The sequence below is a fragment of the Lepidochelys kempii genome, chromosome 11 (genome assembly GCF_965140285.1).
Source record: "Lepidochelys kempii isolate rLepKem1 chromosome 11, rLepKem1.hap1, whole genome shotgun sequence".
NCBI classification, from domain to species: domain Eukaryota; kingdom Metazoa; phylum Chordata; order Testudines; family Cheloniidae; genus Lepidochelys; species Lepidochelys kempii.
In genome coordinates, this window is record NC_136390.1 from 32,702,223 (window position 1) to 32,726,113 (window position 23,891).

Sequence of the window (23,891 nt, forward strand, 5' to 3'; positions counted from 1 at the left end):
TTTTGGGGTACGATCTGTACAGTGTTCTAATGCACTGCGCTCCAAATGCCCGGTGTAGACCCTGCTGGAGCAAACGCAAAGGTACTTAGTTCCCACTGATGCAGTCCCCTTTAAACAGGGTTAATGCAAACTAGGTAACTTTCAATTTGTGCCAGTAGGGTCTACACTGCCAGAGCACTCTACAAATCACACACTATTAGTCTGGACTGTGGCACAGAGCAGACAAACCCTGAGATCTCCTAGAAGAAAGTGGCCTTCTAGTTCTAGAGGCACATAAGTCATCTGTCTTCATCTCCTTACACAGTACCAGGGAAGGGGGGAAATGGCTCTTTCTCCCTTCTGAAAATCTCTAATGAGAAGACACTGCAATGTTCGGAGGAGTGCTCCCAAATGGAATGGAGCCTCTCCGTGCATGTACCAAGCAACTTGGCTCTGAAAGAGGATGCGAATTTGCTTACATTATGATGTGACAAAGCCTCACCTCCCTATCTTTCTTGGTCTGAGGCTTAAGCCCCCTGCAAAAAAGGGATCCATTCTGAACATGACCCTCAAGTACACACTTAGGCACCGAGAGTGAGGTTTAACAACTAGCATGGATTTCTTACAGCTATCATAGGGCTTTTGAGGCCAGAGACCTAGGCATGTCCTGATATCAAGTGTCCATGCAGTATCGCAGAGAAAAAAGTCTGATGCTCCACCCCAGCTTCCAGAAAACTAAACTAAATGAATGAGTACCACAATAAAGGTAACTATGCAGCTAACTACTAACTGTTTACAAAGTTTAATAAACCTTCTCTAGAGGAGAGAGAGAGAGAGATTGTATAGACAAGCATAGACACTCAGAATTCTGGCCACAGGCAGTGAAAAGAAACTGAGGAAGAGTCAGGGTAGCTCCTTTACCAGTATGAGTGTGAGGAGGGCAAACACATTACCCCGATGGGTATTGCTATGAGAAGACATCTCCAACTTCAGTGCACTGGGCACAAACACACACATCCTGAAGTAGAATGGACATTTGCAATCACTCAAAGAACTTTTCTTCAGGCAAATAACTAAAATGTTCAAATGCAAAACATTATTAAAATAGATTATTTAAATCAAAGTTTCCTGCTTGCTGATTTGAATCATAATAAAAATTGGTGATTTAAATTGCTTTGATTTAAATCAATCCATGGTCTCTGACAAAAAAGAATGGTCTTGTATAAAGAATAAAGTCAACAATCAAAAGAAAAGCTAGTGAAACGTCTACATGCTGACTCAAAAGATATGCAAAGGACTACTGAATTTTCTAATGAAGACAAAATAAACTTAGTCCTGGTCTACACTACGAGTTTAGGTCGAATTTAGTTCACGCTGAGCTGTTCACATTTGGCTGGCAGGGATCTTCCCTGATACTAGTCATGCAGTGGGAGGAGGGGTGAAGTGATCATCCCAGAGAATTGGGGGTGGGGGGTTAGTTGGGTTTGTGCTGCACATTAACCCAAAAACCGCAGCCCCTCCTTTTAAATGGCCAACCCAAGGAGTGCTTGGTATGGGAAAGGAGGATGCTGCTGTTTGAAACCATTCCCACATGTTATGAAGGTTGAAGAAGCCAAAAGACTGTGGCTTACCATAGCTGCCTGCAAGCCGAATTCTGCTGCCCGGCCCTGCGTGTGTGATCTCTCACATCAAACCGGCAGGCCCTCAATATAAGAGGCAAAATGCGACCTTGTACTGAAAGCACATGTGCTATGTAATGTTAACAGCCTGGTTCACCATGGAAGAGTCTACACATTGTTCCCTAAAATGTGTCTTTTTAAATACTACTCTCCCTTTTTTTCCTCCCGCAGCTGAAAATGTTTCAATGCTCCCCCATCATCTCCATCCCAGAGGCTAGTGCAGATAAGAACGCGAAAAAAACGCATTCGCAGTAAAATGCTCTCTGAGCTCATGCAGTCCTCCTGCACTGAAAGAGCTCAGCAGAATGCGTGGAGGCAAACAATGGCAGAGTACAGGAAAGCAGAAAATGAATGTGAGGACAGGAAGGACGAGGAAGATGAGAGGTGGTGGCAGCGCGATGAGAGGAAGCAGGAATGCAATGCTGAGGTTACTGGGGGATCAAACTGATATGCTCCGGCGTCTGGTGGAGCTGCAGGAAAGGCAGCAAGAGCAGACCCCTGCTGAAGCCCTTGTGTAACTGCCCATCCTCCTCTCCAAGTTCCATAGCCTCCTCACCTAGATGCCCAAGAATGCGGGGGGGCTCTCCGGGCACCCAATCACTCCACCCCAGAGGACTGCCCAAGCAACAGAAGGCTGGCATTCAATAAGTTTTGAAGTGCAGTGTGGCCTTGTCCTTCCCTCCTCCCCTCCCCCTCCACCCTTCCCAGGCTACCTTGGCAGTTATCCCCCTATTTGTGTGATGAATTAATAGAGAATGCATGATTTTCAAACAATGACTTTATTGTCTCTGCAAGCGGTGATCGAAGGGGGGAGGGCAGTTGGCTTACAGGGAAGTAGACTGAACCAAGGGGGTGGGTTTTCATCAAGGGGAAACAAACAGAACTGTCACACGGTAGCCTGGCCATTCATGAAACTTGTTTTCTAAGCTTCTCTGATGCGCAGCGCACCCTGCTGTGCTGTTCTAATCACCCAGGTGTCTGGCTGCACGTAATCAGCGGCCAGGTGATTTGCCTCAACCTCCCACCCCGCCATAAATGTCTCCCCCTTACTCTCACAGATATTGTGGAGCACACAGCAAGCAGCAATAACAATGTGAATATTGGTTTCGCTGAGGTCTAACCAAGTCAGTAAACTGCATCAGCATGCTTTTAAACATCCAAATGCACATTCTACCATCATTCTGCACTTGCTGAGCCTATAGCTGAATAGCTCCTTACTACTGTCCAGGGTGCCTGTGTATGGCTTTGGCCATGGCATTAAGGGGTAGGCTGGGTCCCCAAGGATAACTATAGGCATTTCAACATCCTCAACAGTTATTTTCTGGTCTGGGAAGTAAGTCCCTTCTTGCAGCTGTTCATACAGACCAGCGTTCCTGAAGAGGCGAGTGTCGTACCTTTCCCGGCCATCCCACGTTGATCTCGGTGAAACGTCCCTTGTGATCCACCAGTGCTTGCAGCACCATTGAAAAGGATCCCTTGCGGTTTACGCACTGGCTGCCAAGGTGGTTCGGTCCCAAGATAGGGATATGCATTCCATCTGTCGCCCCACCACAGTTAGGGAATCCCATTGCAGCAAAGCCATCCACTATGACCTGCACATTTCCCAGAGTCACTACCCTTGAGAGCAGCAGCTCAGTGATTGCATTGGCTATCTGGATCACAGCAGCCCCCACAGTAGATTTGCCCACTCCAAATTGATTCCCGACTGACCGGTAGCTGTCTGGCATTGCAAGCTTCCACAGGGCTATTGCCGCTCGCTTGTGAACTGTGAGGGCTGCTCTCATCTTAGTATTCTTGCACTTCAGGGCAGGGGAAAGCAAGTCACAAAGTTCCATGAAAGTGCCCTTATACATGTGAAAGTTTTGCAGCCACTGGGAATCATCCCATACCTACAAGACTATGCGGTCCCACCAGTCTGTGCTTGATTGCTGGGCCCAGAATCGGCTTTCCACAGCATAAGCCTGCCCCATTGCCACCAGGCTGTCCAAATTGCCGGGGCCCGTACTTTGAGAGATGTCTGTGTCCATGTCCTCATCACTCTCGTCACCGCGCTGCCATCACCTCCTCGCCTGCTTTTGCAGGTTCTGGTTCTGCACATACTGCAGGATAATGCATGAGGTGTTTACAATGCTCATAACTGCTGCGGTGATCTGAGCAGGCTCCATGCTTGCTGTGGTATGACATCTGCAGGATAGCAGAGTTGCACGGAAGTGGTGGCTAATGATGGATGCCACAAGAATAGATATTTATAGAGAACATGAGAGGACCTGCGAGATGGATTCATGAGAGCAGAGTTGCAGCGGAAATGGTGGAGGATGACGGTTAGCACAGCGCACATTTCCCAAGGAAGAACACACGTACCCGGGAGCCCATGACAGACAACATGGAGAAATTCACTATTGAGACAATAGCAGCAGAGCAGAGTTGCACCGGAAGCAGTGGATGACGACGGTTAGCAGTCCTACTGCACTGTCTGCTGAAAGCAGTATGGCGTCCGCACGGAAAAAAGGCGCAAAACGTTTGTCTGCTGTTGCTTTCATGGAGGGAGGGGCGACGGACGACATGTATCCAAAACCACCCGTGACAATGTTTTTGCCCCATCAGGCATTGGGAGCTTAACCCAGAATTCCAATGGGCGGCAAAGACTGTGGGAACTGTGGGATAGCTACCCACAGTGCACCGCTCTGTAAGTCGATGCTAGCCACGGTAGTGAGGACGCACTCCACGGGGACATACGCAATTGACTGTATAAAATAGATTTCTAAAAATCGAAGTCTATAATATCGACCTAATTTCATAGTGTAGACATACCCTTAGATATTTTACTATCCTAAACATAACTACCAACTTTATTCTCTCTTTAAAAAGATCTTTATTGTATTTATTAATTTGTGTGCAAATTACCAAAATACTTCTAAAAATATACTATACTACAGGAGACACACAGGGACAACATAAATAGGGCAAGGAGAGTAAAAAACTCTGGTAAATCCTCAATGTGACCTAAGAGATTTTAGTCACATGTAAATTAACTCCTACTGTATATTAGGAAACCACCATATAACCAGAACCTTACAATGCAAATGGCAGTGGCCAATGAGGATGGACACACACATCTGTATTTTTTGGAACAGTGTGGAAAAAGAAGAGACCCTCATCAGCTTAGCTGGTCCACTTAAAGTAAGAAGCTCCTCTAGTGGCTTCTTTTCAAGCAATTACAAAGAAATGTTCTTCAGATACTGCCTCAGACATAGTAGACTATTTTGTTTTTTATCTTCTCCAGAGCAAAGCTGAGAGTGAGTGGTACCAGGCTGGGACAGAAACAACACACTGGTTTTAAGTGATCAGGGCAGGAGCATTCTTCAGTTTGATGGAATAGGCTTCAGCCAATTCCACAAGAAGGAACTACATTTACTTTAGACTATGGTGAGCTACTTGCATTATAAGGTCCTATCTACAGACCTTTTCATTTGCTGTGCTGTATTAGGACCTTCAACATTAATAAAACTAACAGACAGTATATTTACATGAACTTTTCCCTAGAAAGAAGGGACAAAGCATTGCAAGTTTCTATTATACAGGTGACTGACATCTTCATATTCTAGATCGTCCCTGAGTAGGGAGAGCCTGAAGTGCTGGTTTATTCATGAGTTGTTGTTCCAGAGATACAGAGACTTGCACTCCTATAGTAATTGAGACGTCCAGTTGAGAACTCCCCCATATGGCTTTCCCAGATGAGTTTGGATGGTCAGAATACAGTAATTTCAGGCTGTAATGTTTGGAATTCCAAAAATTTGACCAGGAGGTCCATTAGAGAAAGCCATTCTCCTACAAACCTCTTCAAAAACCACATCAGAGAACACACAATTAGGGTAGTGACTGGGCTTAACTCTGACTAAGAGACATACATTCAGGAACCTGAACTTTAGTTTTATCAGGTCTATTCCTAAAATTTCTATCCTTATGTACAATATATGTACACTTGTGATCTGCTGCACTGATTTTTCGTGTTGATTTTCTCTGCAATGCTAGTGAGGTTGCTTTATAAATTAAACAGTCTTTCAGAGTTAGCAAAACATCATTTTCAATCTTTTGGAGGTAATGGTTTCTATTGTATAATTAAAACATAGAAACAACTTCAGCCTGATATGCAGTTTACTCTGTAGCTTTGATTTTCATTTGATGTACCAGTTTTATCTTATTACACTTAATCCTGTACTACATGCAGCATTCTGAAATTGCCTAAAATATGCTACATACATGCAAATCATACTACAAATTAATAAAGTAAAAATTAATTAAGAATATTTACCACATGTGTTGATTGTGGAGCTAAGTGATGCAGCTCCAGTGGAAAGGCCACCTTTTGAAACTGCTGACGCTACAGAAGGTGTAGAAGATGCAGGAGAGGAAGTAGCTGTAGTAGAGGAGGCTGATGATGATGTTAGTCGCTCTCCTGACTCCATATCTGTAAGAAAACAGAACATAAAGAATAAATATTTTTCTACCCATTAAGGAAATGAATGGTAGGTGAATTGTACTAAAATACAAATATACATAGAATTACACCTAAGATGTTTAAAGACGGTTAGCGAAGGAATAAATTAAAAGAACAAAATTTATAATCCATCAAAAAGCTAAATAAAAAAACTCAGGAAATTATCTTCTGCAAAGATTAAAAGGACAATGATAATTTTAGATAATTCTGTTATACAATGAGAGTGATTTATTTAAATTCTGCTTTTTCTGGGTCTTATTTTATTTAATGACTTTCTTCTGTATTTGTAACTGCACAGGCATTAGCTGTTCTAAGTACATTTTAAGAACAAGTTATTGAAGTGAATATAATTTGTACACTGTAAAATGTTTAATATTAAAGAAAACAGTTTACTAAAATGAGAACTGTAGCTGCTTTAAATAAGCTATTTCCTTTCCACATAAGATCCTTATCCAGCATCTTCCCTGCTAGCTAGAGCAGATGAAATACACTATATATGTGCACTAAATGGTCTGGCACCTACTTATCCAAAGGACAGCTTCTTTTCCTGTGCCATACTGGGGGCATGGATCAGCATTCACGTCACACTCCCTGTCAGTACCCAGCCCATGCCAGGGAAGCTAATGATCCAACCGGTGGACAAAATTCGGTGATGAATTCTGGTTACATGCCACCGGAGGCATGCTGCACATATGCAAAGATGACGACTGCCACATTTGCAATCAGCTGAAGCACGCCAATTCAGTGAGAGAGAGTTGGGTCAGCCAGCAGTGTGTTCTCTAGGACAGCCCCTAGCATTGGAACTTGCTCCCTCCTTGATTTGAAACCATGTCCAGGGCATGCTGCAAGGACCATCTGTTCTCCCAAGAGGTAAGAGATTGTGAAGGTTCTGGTGGGAAACTAACTGTAAAGATCTTATAATGTTTCTTGTGCTCAATGTTTATGTATTGTATACAGCACTTTAAATGCGTTGTAGAGAGTCTATAGCAAAGGGTAAGGGCCTTTTTAAATTAGGGTACAGATGAAAATAAATAAATGTATTATCAAAAATAATTAATACCAACAAAATATTGAAACCTGTTGGAAAATTGCGATTTCTCAAATATATTTATAACAGTTACATCCAGACAAATGAAAGAATAATCATAATGACAAACACATGGAAAACTGAACCAAATAGCCATTTGAGCCAGTCTGTCAAGTCTGCAGGAAATTCAGGATAGGGTAGAAGTGGGGATCACAGTGTCTCTTCCCCAAACCCCATAATGTTGATCTATTATTACAACTAGACGGAGACCCCAGAGTCCGTTCCAATAGTTCTGGGGCCTCCCATATATCTGCATTAAGAATGTTGATACCTTTTAGTTTTAAAAGCAGTTTGACATATCCCTTTGTACAACAACCCCATCATCATGGAATCCCCTTCGGCCTCAGAGTTGGTAGCCTGGTTCAACCAGCCCTGGGCTGGGCTGACAACTGGATGGGGATCCCAGGTCTCTGAGTACAAGCCATCCGACCTCAACAACAGCTGAGACACACACTCTCACCTTTAAGTTTTTTAGAACAAGGACTTCCTCTACTGTGCATATTGTATAGGGCAGACACACTGTCAGTTCCAAACAACCAATTAAGTAAACAGTAATAATTTCTTAACTGCAAAAGGGCAGTTACTCCTGATCTGGTGGTAGAGTAACTGATGAATTCCCAAATGGTTATTTGGAAGGCCAGCATACAGAGCACCTCCACTTGGACCTCAACTCACTCCCCCTCTTCCACAAATACACAATTTCTTGTGCTATTCGGGCAGTAGAAGGCAAGGATTAAGGATAAAAACAGGTGAGTAAGGCCTGGTCTACACTGGGGGTGGGGGGGAGAGGAATCGATCTAAGTTACTTAACTTCAGCTATGTGAATAATGTAGCTGAAGTCAACGTACTTAGATCTATTTACTGAGGTGTCTTCAGTGCGGTAGGTCGACTGCTGACGTTCCCCCATCAACTCCGCCTACGCTTCTCACTCCAGTGGAGCCAATGGGACAGTGCTTCACGGTCGATTTATCGTGTCTTCACTAGACGCGATAAATCGACCCCTCTGGATCGATCGCTCCGGAGGTTAGTGTAGACATGCCCTAAGTGACCTACTACCAGCTATGGAGTGTTCACTGCTGAACACTGTGCTACAAAGAATACACAGAACCCAGACAATACACAGACAGTAAGTCCTGATTTGGACCAGAACTATGGATCTTAGACTAGTTGGGTTTAATTTTAAAAGCTAACTATATTTAACACATTGTTTAATCACAAACTGTCAGTGTAAATAACTGAAGTTTAACTATAAGTATAGCTGTGTCCAAGTCTAGATTATACTTTTTCAAAGTTCACAGAATTCTTTCTATTCTTTCTTGACTTTTTTGAATAAAGATAAATGATTCAGTGCTGTTTTTCATAAAAAAAATAAAGCACAACACTTGCAGCCCAGCATTCATAAGTAAATGTTATATTAACAAGCTCACGTGTGCACCAGTGCAGAACGTTCAAAGACGAGTGCTAAAGAAGCCTGCTTGAGTTCCTAATGGCTTAAATACACACAAAGAGGCAAAAGCTGCTTAATCCAAAAGGAAAGGAAGATGGACTTCTGTGTAACCAGAATTCTCCAAATATAGGTCTCTATAAGAGTTATGTGCTATGCAACTCAATCAGCAGTTCTTAAGGCAGTTTCATCATTAGTGGGCTCATACACACTGACTTATGAATGTGAGGTCCCAGAGTTATAAAAACGCCTTCCCTCCCTGACCCTGCTGAGTTCTCTGTTTCTTGTAAACAGAGAATACTACAAAGAAGCAGGGGAAAAGGGAGGCTCAACATGGATCTGTATATACAACGTACTTGATATATACTAGTACCAGATAAGTAATCCACATTTCTCCTTCGTGAAATTGCCTCTGAACACAAGATGCAGCCTTACAACGTTGTTAATTTCAGTGGGAGTAGTGTGGCTAAACCCTGTAGTTGGCTTTGAAAACCTCCCCAAAAGTCTTTCTGTTGTTAAAACTTCTCACTGCTTAATAGGCCATCTGGATAATCTCTAGGCAAAGAGAGTTCAATGTTTAGAGTTTCTCTCAAGGCTACAAACAAATGGGATGACCTCAGAAACCGTTTGGTCCTTTCTAAGTAATACAAGGGTCCACTAGCAGAGAATTTAGGCTATCTAGGCTCTTCATGCATGCTACCAGGCATTGAGGAAAACACAAACAAAACAGAATTTGATTTCATTGAAACTTGGATATCACCTTAGGCAGAAATTCTAGATGGGGATGCAGCACCATCTTATCTTTGCAATCACTTCTTAAGAAGAGTCCACCATTAAACTCTGAATTTCGTACACTTTTTAGGCACACCTGATAGCTTCTAAAAGGAAACTTTAATGAACAAAGTATAATGGCCAATACCCCCAATGGTTCAAAGGAAACAGGGCGGGAACCTAGAAAAAACCAAGTTAATCTCCTGAGAACTATCATGCTGATAAATGTGAAGGGAAGGAGTTACAGGTGTAAAATAGCTGGCAAAAATACTTCAGATCCCGAGGGGTAAAAATTGCACTCTTTTAAACTACACTAATAATGATAAATCTGTAACCTCTTGTATACAAATTAAACCAAGACCTTCAAAACCAAGATGATATCATTAACTACAGTATTACCTATTTTTTGCTGAGTCAACCTGATATAAGAGTGACCTTCCTTACTGCCTTCCCTGAGTGTTGTACCTCCTACAAGTCATCCCAATAGTTCTACCTATAAAGAACAAAAAGGAATTACACAGAATATGTAGCAATTTTATAGGGCATGGAAATAGAATTTATGGATCCATGGTTTGCTGATGGAAAACAAAACAAGACATTAACCTCCCCAAATGGAAATTCTGTAACTGGGAAACTAAATTTAATATAGCTGGAACAAGTTTCATTTTATAGAAACTCAAAACAGCCACACAGCCAACCACTGAACCAGCTTATTGGTTTTATTCTTTACAACCTAATTTATTACAAAGAAACTTTGCTCCTTCAGGAGATCAGACAACATTGAAGCTGCAAATATAGAAACATGCTATCAGATCGCTCAATGTAGTGCCAAAATTCTCAATTACCTCTTGGCTACTTAGGCTACAAAAACTTTTCCTACAGGACAGGAGCAAGCTAACTTTACAGGATGCACGAGGTGAAAATACCAGATAACTCCTGACCTTAGACATTTCACCACGGCATGACATGATTAAAGTAAGGCGCTCAGATTTTAAATTCAGTCTATCTTCTTAGGATTTCTAATAATTAGACATTTCCTACACAGTTACTAAAGGAGACACTCCACAACTGAGAAAGAAGTGTCCAGTTTTCAACTGGAACACCTGGTTGAAAAAGTACCCTGACGGCTCCGGTCAGCAATGCTGTCTGGGTTGTTAAAAGTCCGGTTGGTGGCGCAGTGGCTGGCAGGTTCCATGCCTGGCTCCGGGGAAGCAGCCGGCTCGTCTGGCTCCTCGGCAGAGGGGCAGCCGGAGGCTTCGCACACTGCCCCTGCCCATAGGCTCTGCCCCGAGCACCAGCTTCACAGCTCCCATTGGCCAGGAACAACAGCAAATGGGAACTGAGAAGGCGGCGCCTGCAGGTGGGAGCAGCACACAGAGTCCCCTGGCTGTGCCTCCGCTTAGGAGCTGGAGAACCATGTCACTGCTTCCCAGGAGCTCCCTGAAGTCAGTGCTGCCCAGAGCCCACAACCCAATTCCCTGTCCCTGCCTGGAGCCCTCTCCTGCACCCTGGACCCCTTATTTCTGGCCCCACCCCAGAACCCACACCCCCAGCCCACAGCCTCTACCCCCCTCCCAGACTCCAACCCCCTGCCCCAGCCCAGAGTCCCCTCCCACACTCTGAACCCCTTGGGCTCATGCCCCAGCCCAGAGCCCCCTCCTGCACCACAAAACCCTCATCCCCGACCCCACCCTAGAGCCTACACCTCAAGTTAGAGCCCTCACCCCCCCCACACCCCAACTCCCTGTCCCAGCCCAGTGAAAATGAGCAAGTGAGCGGGGATGGAGGAGAGCGAGCGACGGGGGGGGGGATGGAGTGAGAGGGGACAGGGCTTCAGAGAAGAGGCATGGCATGGGTGGGGTCTTGGAGAAGGGGCGGAGCAGGGCAAGGGTGTTCGGTTTTCTGCAATTAGAAAGTTGGCAACCCTAGAACTTCGAGATGGATGTTCTTAACTCCATTGTAAAACATCATCGGGAAACACTTGCAAATGTATACCACAAGTTCTTTACCCTGGACTTGAAATACTTGAATATCCCTTTAAAGTTTCCATCTGCCACACCTGCAATCAAACACAGTATTCCATGTTGCAAATAATTTAGTATTTTCATTTGATTTTGAACAAATCCAGAATATATATTTGATATTTTAAATATGATTTCCAATCATGCTCACTCTTCCTTTGTGTATGTAGCTGCCATTACATACACATATCTGAGGTACTGCTCCGCTGTTTTTTTATGATCTAAGATGGCAACTGACTTAGGACTTGTCTGCATGGTGGGGTAATTCATTCTAAATGGGTGTGACTTCTAAAGTATACTAATGTGTCGCACGTTATTTGGTTCATGTAGAACCTGATAGTGTCCTTTAACATAGTATTGTTTCAAACAGCATTACATTGTAGACCTTGCTGGTGTGCTGTTTGAAACAGTACTATGTTAAAGGATACCAGCAGGTTCTACACAAATCAAATACCTGCAACACATTAGTATGCTTTAGAAATCATGCCCACTTAGAGCACATTACCCCACTGCCTGTAGTGTTTAATCCTTTACGATATCCTCTGGGAACTGCCCCATGGAACCAGCTCGCTGGTATGGATTTAAGTATACAGAACACAGATATCTATAGCGGGCAAAAAGTGTATACTAGGTCTACTGTCTTCCAGCAAAGCCCACATTACAGATAGGATAATGTGAAGTCTGAATTTACCTTAACCTACAAAAATATCACATCAGTTCAATAACAGCTAAAGAAAGATTCTATAAACTATGGGAGCACATATGTAAAGTATCCCAATATTTATTAAATGATAAAACAATTGCCTCTCTCTCTAGATAAATTAAAGTTATAGTCAAACAAATGTGTTTCCAAGATATTAGCACATTTGATTTTTAGATGTCTAATTACTATTAGATGTGTAAGGGAAATTGTATTAAAATTTTTCATTACTGTGTTAATATTAACTTGCAAAAGGAAAGACAAAACTAAGCATTCATGTCTACATCATGATTTAATACAGTTTCCGTTTTACTTCTATCAGATAAAACATTTCATACTCTTCATTTCCTTTACAAAACTGTTCCTCTTTCTGTTTATCTTGAATGCAATAAAAACAATATTAAAATACTGCTTCCTCAAACTAACCAATTGTACAAGTAGTACTTTTCTTAAAGCTACCGGTAAGCCATCCAAAGTTTATGATACCTTACATTATATACTGTACTGGGGAAGATAGCCTCAATAAAATACTGTAAGGTTTGAAAAGCTACTTACAGAATTGTTTTCCATATCTATTTTTATTAAGATTTTTACTAAAACAAATTCTCTGATAGTATTGGTAATGTAGCACAATATGTCATGTATATTCTTAAAGATATTTATTGTTAGTTATTAAAACAGCAATAACATTGAAACAATAATCTGACTTACAAAAATTGCCCTTTACATTAATTTTGTTGTTGTTGCTTTTAATGTGGCATTTCATTCAGTTTTTTTTTAAAGTCAGTACAGTACGACATTGACATTTCTGATAGGATTTAGAACCTAGAAAATATTGCTCTGTTCCTAGAGACATAGTTTTGCTTTTAAGGCAAAACCTTAATTGTGTTTAGTTAGTGTATTACTCTAAACCACAACAGATGGTTGACACTGTAAAAGATAATCCCTGAAAGACTCATTAATGAGGATCAGCATTAATTAGATGATAGACCACATGTCTTCTGTAACTAACAAGTCTATGGACAGCAACAAATTTACAAAAAGCCACTGCTCTCTTTGTAAAGTTCAGCAAGTATATATTAATCCTTTGTTGATCTACAATATATGTTGCCAACTAATATTTAGATCTGTTACACATTTTATACAATATAACTTCAACCAAAGAAGTTAAATCAAAAACACAATTACTTCTGTTTCCCAAGCCTACACTAGCAGTTTGTGCCAGTTTCCCTAAACTCTCTGCCTTAAGTGCCAATTTATCTTCCTGGCTGCTTACTAATTAACCATATTTTCTGAAGTAGATGAATAACAATTTGTGAATGCACACTGAACCGAATGTAGAGGAAAACAAACTGAACTAGGTGCATCTTTTTATGAGCAAACATTAGTCTTTTCCTTTTACATGCAAAAACCTGTGTAAATGCTGCCTAGAAACCATGAGTAATAATGGAAAATACAAAAATATTCCAAGTCCAGTTGAAAAGAAATATTCACACTAGTAAATTAACAACAAATTTTATAAGGTAAATGTTCCAGTAATTAAAACTCCATATAATTTAGTTAAAACTATATTCAAGATCGATGATCAAATCCCTGATCAAATTAAGACTTTATAATATACACATTTACACTACATAAACACTTGTTTTTATTTAATAACTATTTGTCTTTTAAGTATTAAAATAAAAGCTTAGTTGTGAACAGATACTGACAAATCATTCTTTTTCCAAGGAGGCATCAATATGTATATCAACCAGAAGATCAGTATATGGTAGGATGTTTGAATACCGTGTAGCTATGCAGAAAGAAAATTAAGCAATACTCATACATAAGCCTACTGATGTTCAAATAGAACATGTATATTCTTATAGCTATTTCTATTTTAATACCTAACATTAACCCAACAGAGACCAGAAGTCCAGAATGCAAAAATTAATACTGATACACAATACACATTTTTTTTTTATCAAATTTATAACGAGCAGCTACTGGGCTTTGATCCTGCAAGGTGCTGAACCTCTGGCCGCAACTAGCAAAACATTTAAGCATACTGTGTAAATATAATAAATCGATTATTCCACTGAAGTCAATGAGACTGTTCACATACTTAAAGTTACACACTTAAGTGCTTTGCTAGATCAGACCAGGGTGCCCAGTCCCTCACAGGATGGAGCCGCAAAGGTACAGTGCTACCCTCAATACATTTGGAAACATTTGGAAATAAATATCTGGAAGGTTTAATGATAGTGTTTGATATAAATACTGAATGAATCCTGTTAAACACTTGGAGTTTAGGCTCATTTTACAAAACACAATCCACATCTTGCTCCCGCCCTCTCCATGGGTGTATGCCCGAAAAGACGGGGGCACACGTGAGTGGCTGCATAGGGTCAGCAAAAGGCAGGGGGGTGATCTGCACAACTTGCGTGCCAGCAGAAAGTAGGGACTCCAGTCTGCTGTGGTATACAGAGGTTTGGAAGATGAAGTAGGGAAAGAACAGTGACACTGCCAGTGGATCCACTACAATATAGATGCACTGGCCAAACTTCCATACAGTCACAGAATGGTTTCCACTGATTCTCCACAGCCCTGGGCATGAGGCAGAACGCCATTTTACCAACTCCTGCTGAGTACCACTGTGCAAATCCTGTTTCTAGGCCCTCATACAAATGAGAGATTTTCTTTCTGCCTAAAGAGATTTTTTTTAAACTCAGTAAGAGTGTTGCCATTCTTAACAAGCCTTAATGATTAAGGTTCATTCAGTGCTTCAAATAAGTAAGTACCATATAAGTGCTACGTATTATTACTGTTAAAGGAAATATTTGTAGTAATATCACCTTTCAGAACTTACGTAGCATCAACACTTTCTTTAAAAACTCCTCTTTAGGACAAACACATTATATCACACCCTGACAAGCTTGAAAAATGAAATGTTTTAGCAGAACTCAATTAAAAAATTCCTGTTGATTTTCTGCATTTCCTTTCCCATTATGCCAATTACCAAGGTACTTGGGTCAAGGAATAAAATTAATTACCTTTAATTCTTGTTCTCAAAAGGCAGCAGAATTAACCCGGGAGCCAGGATCTATTGTGCAAGAGCAAAGGTGTATTGTGACACTTAGCTCATATTTCTCTAGAGGTTTCTCCTTCCTACTCATTCTGCAGGATTCATTCAGTGATGAAACAATTCATGTCATAACCATGGAAGCAGCCATGATATCACAAACACTAAAGTCTGATTCAGCAAACTCTTAAATGAGTAGTCTTTACCCACATTAACAGCCCCATTCAAGTCACATAAGAACTGCAGAATGAAATCCTACATTTGGCATCACTAAATAAGCCTGGCAGAAGGAGAAGGCTACTTAAAAAGGTAACGCTTTGCTAAAAGATAATGATGGAAGACATTTCAATGGAATCAGGATAAAATATGGAATTTGTAGAAGGCTCTCAGTGAAAATATGTCTCTTTTAGGAGGTCAGAATATGGCCATAGAAATTAACCATGGGATATCTGGCAAATGGAATCCACTCAAAACATTTATTTTGGATGGACAAAAAAACCCTGATTTTCCTCCTCGTATATCTGGCTGAGCTATTTTAATGTCTTTAACAAGAAATAAACCTAAGTTTCAGACATTTCTGCATCCATTTTTTAAAAATAATTTATGCTTACATGTTATGCTCATAAGTGATGGAAGCCAAGTACATTTTGGACAGCTATTGAGAAAGTTTCTCCACAATAGTCTTCCAACAAATCTCATTCAGAACCTACAAACCATCTCTAGTGCTAGTCTTAGACTTTACCTGAGACTTTCTTGCTACATAAAATTATGCCAAATTGTGAAATGGCTTTGTAGTTAATTGAAATATTCACGAAGGACTAAGGCTCTGGTCCTACTCTCATAAAAGTCAATGGTAGAATTCCTATTGACCTCAGGGATCCAGAACTAGATTCCAGGTTTAGACATCCAAACTCTATATACCAGTGACCTACATAAAAAAATAACTCTAAAGGTTCCAGATGTGAAAGACCAGTGTTTTTGAGATGCGCCCATTATTCTACCTAATCCTTGTAATTCCAAATAATGATTAGAACTGCACAAGGCGAGTCATCTTTCCTTCTTTGAGTCGTGTCCCTATGAGTGCTCCACTTCAGATGACTCATGAGCAATATCCCCTGAAGGAGGATAGAGCTTAGGAACTGGATCCAATAATAAAGAAAGGACTGCCATGACAACAACAGGGTCTGATCTAGAGGTATGTACCAAGGCATACTATTTGGAAAAAGCATGCACTGATGCCCAGGTTTTAGAAATTTCAGTATGTCAGTATATTTTTTCATAGTGCAATGGAGTTAGCTTGGGATCTTGTAGAATGGGCAATTATTCTCAAAGGAGGCTAAACATTAGCAGCCTGGTAACAAACAAGAATACAACTAGAAACCCACTTTGAAAGTCTTTTGGTGAAGATTGTGGATCCTTTAGATCTGTCCGCAAGTGAAATAAACAGTCTAGGAGGCTTTCTGAATGGTTTGGTTCTGTCCAAATAGACACCCTTCTAATATCCAAGGTATGGAGGACAGTTTCCTCTCTAGTTTGCTGTGGCTTTGGGAAAAGCACAGGAAGGTGGATAACTTAACTAATGTGGAAATCAAAGGATATTTTAGGTACGAACTAGAGATGTGAGCATAACTATACCTTATCCTGAAAGAAAACAATGTAAGGGGAGAGTGGAGGAATTCCCCAACTCTGCAAATAGAAGTGATGCCCGCTAAGAACAGCAGCTTCATAGACAAGTGCATCAGAGAACACTTAGCTAGTGAATCAAAGGGAGGTTTCAAAAGAAAATTAGGATACGTCGACACAGCCCTCAGCAGTAAGCCTTCCCGCCCAGGTTGACAAACTCAACTTTGCAAGACTCACACTAGTGCTCTAAAAATAGCTATATAGACAGTGCTTTGAAGTCATGGCATGGGCTGGAGCTCTAACTCTTAAATCCACCCCCTCCCTTGTCTTCAGAGCCCGAGTTCCAGCCCAAGCTGCAACATCTACACTTATTTTTAGCATGGTAGTCAAGCCCCGAGTCTGGCTAGGAGGCTCGCTGCCATGGGCTGTGTAAACATACCCTTAAGGACCAAGTTCAAATCCCATATAGAAGCAGGCTCTCTGATTTATGGGAAAAAGTTAACCAACTCCTTGACTGATCTTGCCATTTGTGGGATAAGCAAAGATTCAGGCTATGTCTACACTATAATTTATGTCGGCATAATAATAATAATAAATCATCTCCCAAGCGACATAAGTTACACTGACATAAGCACCAGTGTGGACTGTACTATGTTGGAAGGAGAGCTTCTCCCACTGACAAGCTACTGCCACTCATGGGGGCTGGAGTAGTTAAGCCAAGAGAGTTCTCTCCCATCATCTTAGAGCAGCTACATAGAGAGCTTATAGCGGCGCAGCTGTAACAGGGCAGCTGTAAACTCTCTAGTCTAGCCATGCCCTTACAATCCCTGCCCAAGGGAATGAAAGGCTGTAATAGCTGTCAAATGAACTCTGATGGAACTCATGGAAAGACCTCATAGTCTTTAAGGTCAAAAGGGACCACAGTGATCATCTAGTCCAGGGGCGGGCAAACTTTTTGGCCTGAGGGCCGCATCAGGTTTCAGAAATTGTATGGAGGGCGGGTTAGGGGAGGCGCTGCCTCCCCAAACAGCCAGGCGTGGCCTGGCCCCAACCCCTATCCGACCCCCCCGCTTCTCGCCCCCTGATGGCCCACTGGGGACTCCTGCCCCATCCAACTCCCCCGTTCCCTGACGGCCCCCCCGAGACCTCTGCCCCATCCACTCCCCCTGCTCTCGGTCCCCTGACTGCCTCCAGACCCCCACTCCAACTGTCCCCCGCTGCCCCGTCCTACCCCCCCTCCTTCCTGACTGCCCCCCCAGGACTCCTGCCCCATCCAACCACCCCTTCTCCCTGTCTCCTGACCTCCCCCGGAACCTCCACCCCTGATTGTCCCATCCAACCCTTACTCTCCTTTCTAACTGCCCCCCTGCCAGGACCCTTGCCTCATCCAACCACCCCTTCTCCCTGACCATCCTCGGAACCCCTGCCCCCATTCAACCCCCCTGTTCCCCACCCTCTGACCTCCCCAACCCCTAACCATACCCCAGCCCCTGACCTCCCCTGTCCTCTGTCCAACCCCCCTCCCTGCCCCCTTACTGTGCTGCCTGGAGCACCAGTGGCTGGCGGCAAGGCTGCACCAGGACAGGCAGCTGCGCTGCCCGGTTGGAACCAGCCACGCACCACAGAGCACTAGGTCAGGCCACAGCTCTGCAGCTGTGCTGCCCAGCAAGAGCTTGCCGTCCCACCGCCCAGAGCACTGCACCAGCGGCGCAGTGAGCTGAGGCTGCGAGGAAGGGGGAACCGCAAGGGAGGGGCCGGGGGCTAGCCTCATGGGCCAAGGGCTCAGGGATCGGGCAGAACGGTCCCGTGGGTTGGATGTGGCCCGAGGGCCATAGTTTGCCCACCTCTGATCTAGTCTGACCTCCTGCATACTGCAGGCCACAGAACCTCACTCACCTACTCCTGTAATAGATCCCTAACCTCTGGCTGAGTTACTGAAGTCCTTAAATCATGGTTTAAAGACTTCAAGGTACAGAGAATTCACCATTTACACTAGTTTAAACCTGCAAGTGACGCGTGCCCCATGCTGCAGAGGAAGGCAACCACCACCGTCCTCCCCCTACCCCAAAAAAACCTGGGTCTCTGCTAATCTGACCATGAGGGAAATTCCTTCCCGACCCCAAATATGACCTGACTTCTTTAAATCCAACAAGTAATCAAGAACAGAGGGAATAGCTAGGTAAAAACTGTCACTGGATATACAAAGATTAAATCTCTTTCATTTTTTGAAGGTAAGTATGTCCGATAGATATCTTTCTGCGGTTTAATAGGACCTATTGTACTTCTGTTGAACAGGAAACCTCTGTCATAGAGGGTCATTGAGGAACCAAGCTCTGAGATGGAAGATGGCCAGGTTGGGCTGGAGAGTCCCACCAGAGTACTGACAGCAGATGAAAAATGGTTAGAAGATACAATGCTTGACAGGAAGTGAGGTGGATCAGGTAAGGGTACCAGACCTGGTTCAGACAAGTTGGAACTCTGGCTTTGTCTTATTTGATCTTGTTCAATATCCCCAGAATCAATGGTATCAGAGAATATGGACAGAGAAGGCACCTTGTCCAAGGAACGAGAAAGGCATCTCCCAGGGACTGATGACCCAGGCCTCATCGCAAGCAGAATTTCTTACACTTTCTGTTGACAGTGGTCACAGAGAGATCCACTTCTGAAAACTTCCAGGTCAGGAAAATCTGTTTGAGGGTCCAGAACCCATTCAATCTTGGGAGGAAATGTCTATTTCAATAATCAGTCATGGTGTTCACAGAGGGTAAAAGGCTGAAATAACAATGTGATTGGCTATAGGTCAACTCCATAGCTTTATTGCTTTGGCACAAAGAGGAGATCTTGCTCCACCCTGATGATTTATGTGGAATATGCAGGCTATGTTGTTTGTTATGACTTTCACAAATTAGCCTAATTAAGTGAAAGAAGTGGATACAGGCGTTCCTGACTGCTTGTAATTCTAGCAGGTTCATGTGTATGAGAAATTCTTGAGGTACGCCATTTGTCTTGGATGGTGTGTCCCCTTAGGTATGCTCCCCATCCCATGAACAATGTTCCCTCTAATTTTTGACAGGCCGTGTGCACAGAAAATTTCTTCTGTGCAAATTTTTGTGTGCGCAGTGTTTTGCCGTGTGCACGGGGTTTAGGATCTGTGTGTGCACACACATGCACACAACTTAGAGGGAACAGTGCCCATGAATTACACATCTGAAGTTATCGATGGTAGGAGGAAGCTGGGTGAAAGGAAGTCCAGCAGAGACTTTGGCTAGCTCCTTCCACCAATTGAGTGAGTCTAACACCCTACTAGGAACAGACACCAGCTTGTTTAGACCATCTTTGTTTGAGATATAAACTGTTCTGAGCCAACCCTAGAAGCAATTAAAATGTAACCTGACATGTTGTGCTATGAAAGTACAAGCTGCCATATGAAGCACTGGAATGGGTTACCTGGGGAGGTCGTGGAATCTCCTTCCTTAGAGGTTTTTAAGGTCAGGCTTGATAAAGCCCCGGCTGGGATGATTTAGTAGGTGATTGGTCCTGCTTTGAGCAGGGGGCTGGACTAGATGACCTCCTGAGGTCCCTTCCAACCCTGATATTCTATGATTCTATGACCCAGCAGTTGGAGGAGATTTCTTACCTTCATCTTGGGGCTTGTTTGACTCTTGGCAATAAAGTTTGTCAGTGTCATAAGTCTACTTTCCTGTGAACAAACTGGATGTTACAGCAGCCAAAGAAGCTCCTACATAATTTCGCTCTTGAACTGTAGTCAAAATGGACTTTTCAATGTTTGAGTTGAAGTTCTAAGTTGTGTAATGGGGACACGGCTGTCTGCATTGCAGAGAGAACTTCAATGTACAACCAGCCCTTGAACAGCCAATCATCGAGGTAGGGATGGATGAAGGTGAGAAGCTACTACTGCCAGGTCTTTGGAGATAACTCTTGGGGCAGATCAGAGGCTGAAGGTGATCTCTCAGTACTGGGATTAATCTTGATACTGTAAAATGAAGAAGCCTTTTGTGAGAGGGGTGAATGATGACGTAAAACTATGCGTCGTAAGGGCCACCAACCAAGCTTCAGAATTTAACAATGGAATTATAGCTGGGAGAGTTACCATCTTAAATTACTGTGATTTCATGAACATGTTTAGAAGTCTGAGATCCAATACCAGTTTCCATTCTCCACTATTTTTTGGAACCAGAAAATACTTTGAATAAATTCCTTTCCTTCTGTGCTGGAACAGGTTCTATCACCCCTATGCCTAGAAGAAGTTACTCACCTTGTGCAGTAATGATAGTTCTTCAAGATGTATATCCCTGTAAGTGTGTCTGAGTCCCTGTGCTGCTGATCGGAGAACTTTGTTAGCAGTGTATGTTGGGCCTGTACATGCACTGTCTCTCCTTGTGCTGCACCATGAGGCTAGCCAGCGCACACAGGCTAACCATCCTCAGTTACTTCTCTACCGCAAAGTTGTAAGTGAGAACTCCGAAGCAGAGGGGAGGAGAGCGGCTAGTGGATCACCAATAGGGACACACATCTTGAAGATCCCAATGTTATAACCTCCACAACCCATTTGAGAGATGTAATTTGCTCAAGCTAAAGATACCCAAGGAAGGGATGGTCCAGAAGCTTGACCAAGCCCTTCAAATTGATGTTGTTTTGATGAGGAGGGCTGGAGCGGTGGTAGTGGTCACCATGGGAGGCTTCCTCTTTTGATATCATGGTTTCCTCTTAGGTGGTTCAGCTAGCCTATGAAAGCCAGAGAATAGGACCAGATGGGATCTCTTGCCATTTGGGATCTGTTAAATTTTCTTTTATTTGCATGTATATATATATATCAACAGACCTTAATACTTCCAGATGCGCAAGGATTCATTGACAGACTCACTGAGAAGTTTCAGTCTGTCAAAAAGAAGGTTCTATGGTACTCTGAACCTCCCTAGAAAATCCCAATAGATGCAACCAAGATGTTCAACACACAATGACAGCAGTAGAGATGGACTGAGCTGCAGTGCTGGCTGCATACAGGGGGACTCGCAACATTGTCCTTGCCAAGAGCTGACCCTCTGCTATGATGACCTATGATGTTCCTGATGTTCCGGCGGAAAACAATCAATAAAAGTGTTGGTTTACTGCAATTGGTGTGATCATACTTTGACAACAGAGCCTCATAATTCACTATTCTAAACTGGAGGGTTGCAGAAGAGTCGATATTACACTGGAAGTATGAGAAAACGCCTGGGTACTACTGTGAACAGTTAATGTAGAGGTCTGCTTAATATGCAGCTGCAGTCAGAAAAACAACAACAAGAAAATGTTAGGAGATGAATGGGATGGAAAACATTACAATGCCATTCTATAAATCAACAGCATGCTTTCACCTGGAATACTGTGTTCAGTTCAGGTCACCCCAACTCAAAGGACGTAGCAGAAATTAAGAACATTCAGGGTTGGGCAATGAGAATAATTAAGTAATCCCATCACTGGAAGTTTTTAAGAACAGGTTGGACAAACACCTGGCAGGAATGGTCTAAGTTTACTTGGTCCTGTCTCCGTGCAGAGGGCTGGACTTGATTACCTCTCGAGATCCCATCGAGACCTACACTTCCACAAGTCTATGAAAGTCACTTCATTAATGTGTAAATAATTATCAAAACAAAATGTAGTCTTTATAAAGAGAATCAAAAGAAGACTTCTTATTAAAGTCTTCTGCATTTACTTGATATGGTTACTTTATCAATATATTGGATTTATCTAGCAAGATGAAGTTAACCTGACTAAGCAATTTTAATTTCTTGAAGTTCCATATGCTCTACTGAGAAAGATTACTAGCAGTCATTCTCCATTAATACACAAAGGGATGCACCTTTGACCCTACTTGGTGCCACCCACGAGGCTGTCCCACAGATCTGTGGACTTGCAGGATCGAACCAGAGCTGGGAACTTCACTACACAACACCTGGTGCAATTACATCAACCATGGTCACTCTAGAGGGTGCAAAGGTCCTAAGTGGACTACACATTTTTGATGATGGTGATGATTTTATATTTGACTTCGTAAGACAAATAACTTATTAAAAATTATCAATATTTTATTTCACAACCACACAAAATAATTTTCATCTGACAGTCCTCATGAATGAACGCAGCAGCTGTCAAAAGACTCAGACATTAAAGCAACTGTATTGCCTTCAGAGTGAAGCACTTTCATTAAATCTTGACATTTTCTCATAATAAACTATTTTTAAAATAAATATAGCATTGTGTGCTAGAGGCCATACACATAATCCTGAAGGTTATTTAAATTCGTAAGACTGAAGGAGAAATAAAAATTTTGTTGCTTAACGAACACATGAGTATTTAAGGTAGCAAGGCTCACATTACACAGTTGATCTATTCTGTTAGTCTGGTCTTCTGGTTTTTCATGTATTAATTGTGATTTCAGCATGGCAAAAGTTTCTCTGTGTTTATAATAAGCATATTCATTGAAACTAGCAGACTAAATTACTATTGGTTAATCCAGAAAATTTAACTTAATGCACAACAGAAACTAAATACTAAATATTTGTCTCACTAAGGTCAATAGAGTAGATATAAGACAATGCACAATTTAATCATTTTAGGGAAGTTAAGGCTGGTATCTTAAATTAAGCAAGTTTAGAGTAATTACAATTGCAAATAATTCTGAAAGTCCATTACACTAATTAAAATATCATTAGTGTAACTACTTTATCTTTATACCATAGTGAAGAATTAGTTGATTTCCCCACAACTAATATTTTTAAAACATTCTCTCTTTACTAGCTCCAAGTTTGGCAACAAGAACAGAAAATTCACCATCACCTTAAAAAAAAAAAAAAAAAAAAAGTACAAAACCATCTTTCATTCTCTCTGCAGAGTCAGAATCCCTCAATTCTGAAACCAATTAGATGCCTAAATTCTTCAAAATTTTTGAACCTTTAATAATCATTTGTTTAAAATGTTTGGATGTTCCTCCTATTGCAAATCCTATTACACACAGCAACTTT

General features: G+C 42.1%; 1 protein-coding gene and 1 long non-coding RNA gene across 14 annotated transcripts in view; one reads left to right on the forward strand and one right to left on the reverse strand.

The window, feature by feature from the left end:
• The window catches only part of BAZ2B (bromodomain adjacent to zinc finger domain 2B), a 353,162-nt gene that overhangs the window by 144,897 nt on the left and 184,374 nt on the right, over nt 1–23,891 (reverse strand). For 6 of the 12 annotated variants that reach the window (XM_073305587.2, XM_073305577.2, XM_078847946.1 and 3 more), the window contains one exon: nt 5,971–6,126. In XM_073305587.2, coding sequence (XP_073161688.2) covers nt 5,971–6,124 — 154 coding nt within the window. In that variant the 5' untranslated portion in view covers nt 6,125–6,126. Of the gene's footprint in view, nt 1–5,970; nt 6,127–23,891 lie in introns of those variants that run through there. The other 6 variants (XM_078847944.1, XM_078847943.1, XM_078847942.1 and 3 more) reach the window with 1 other exon arrangement.
• On the forward strand, nt 6,763–21,992 carry LOC140895571 (uncharacterized). Of its 2 annotated transcripts, none has more exons than XR_012154267.1 (3): nt 6,763–7,026; nt 19,162–19,542; nt 21,724–21,992. It is a non-coding gene; the product is annotated as an uncharacterized LOC140895571 (long non-coding RNA). The 2 variants fall into 2 exon arrangements; XR_012154268.1 differs by lacking the exon at nt 6,763–7,026 and adding an exon at nt 16,279–16,438.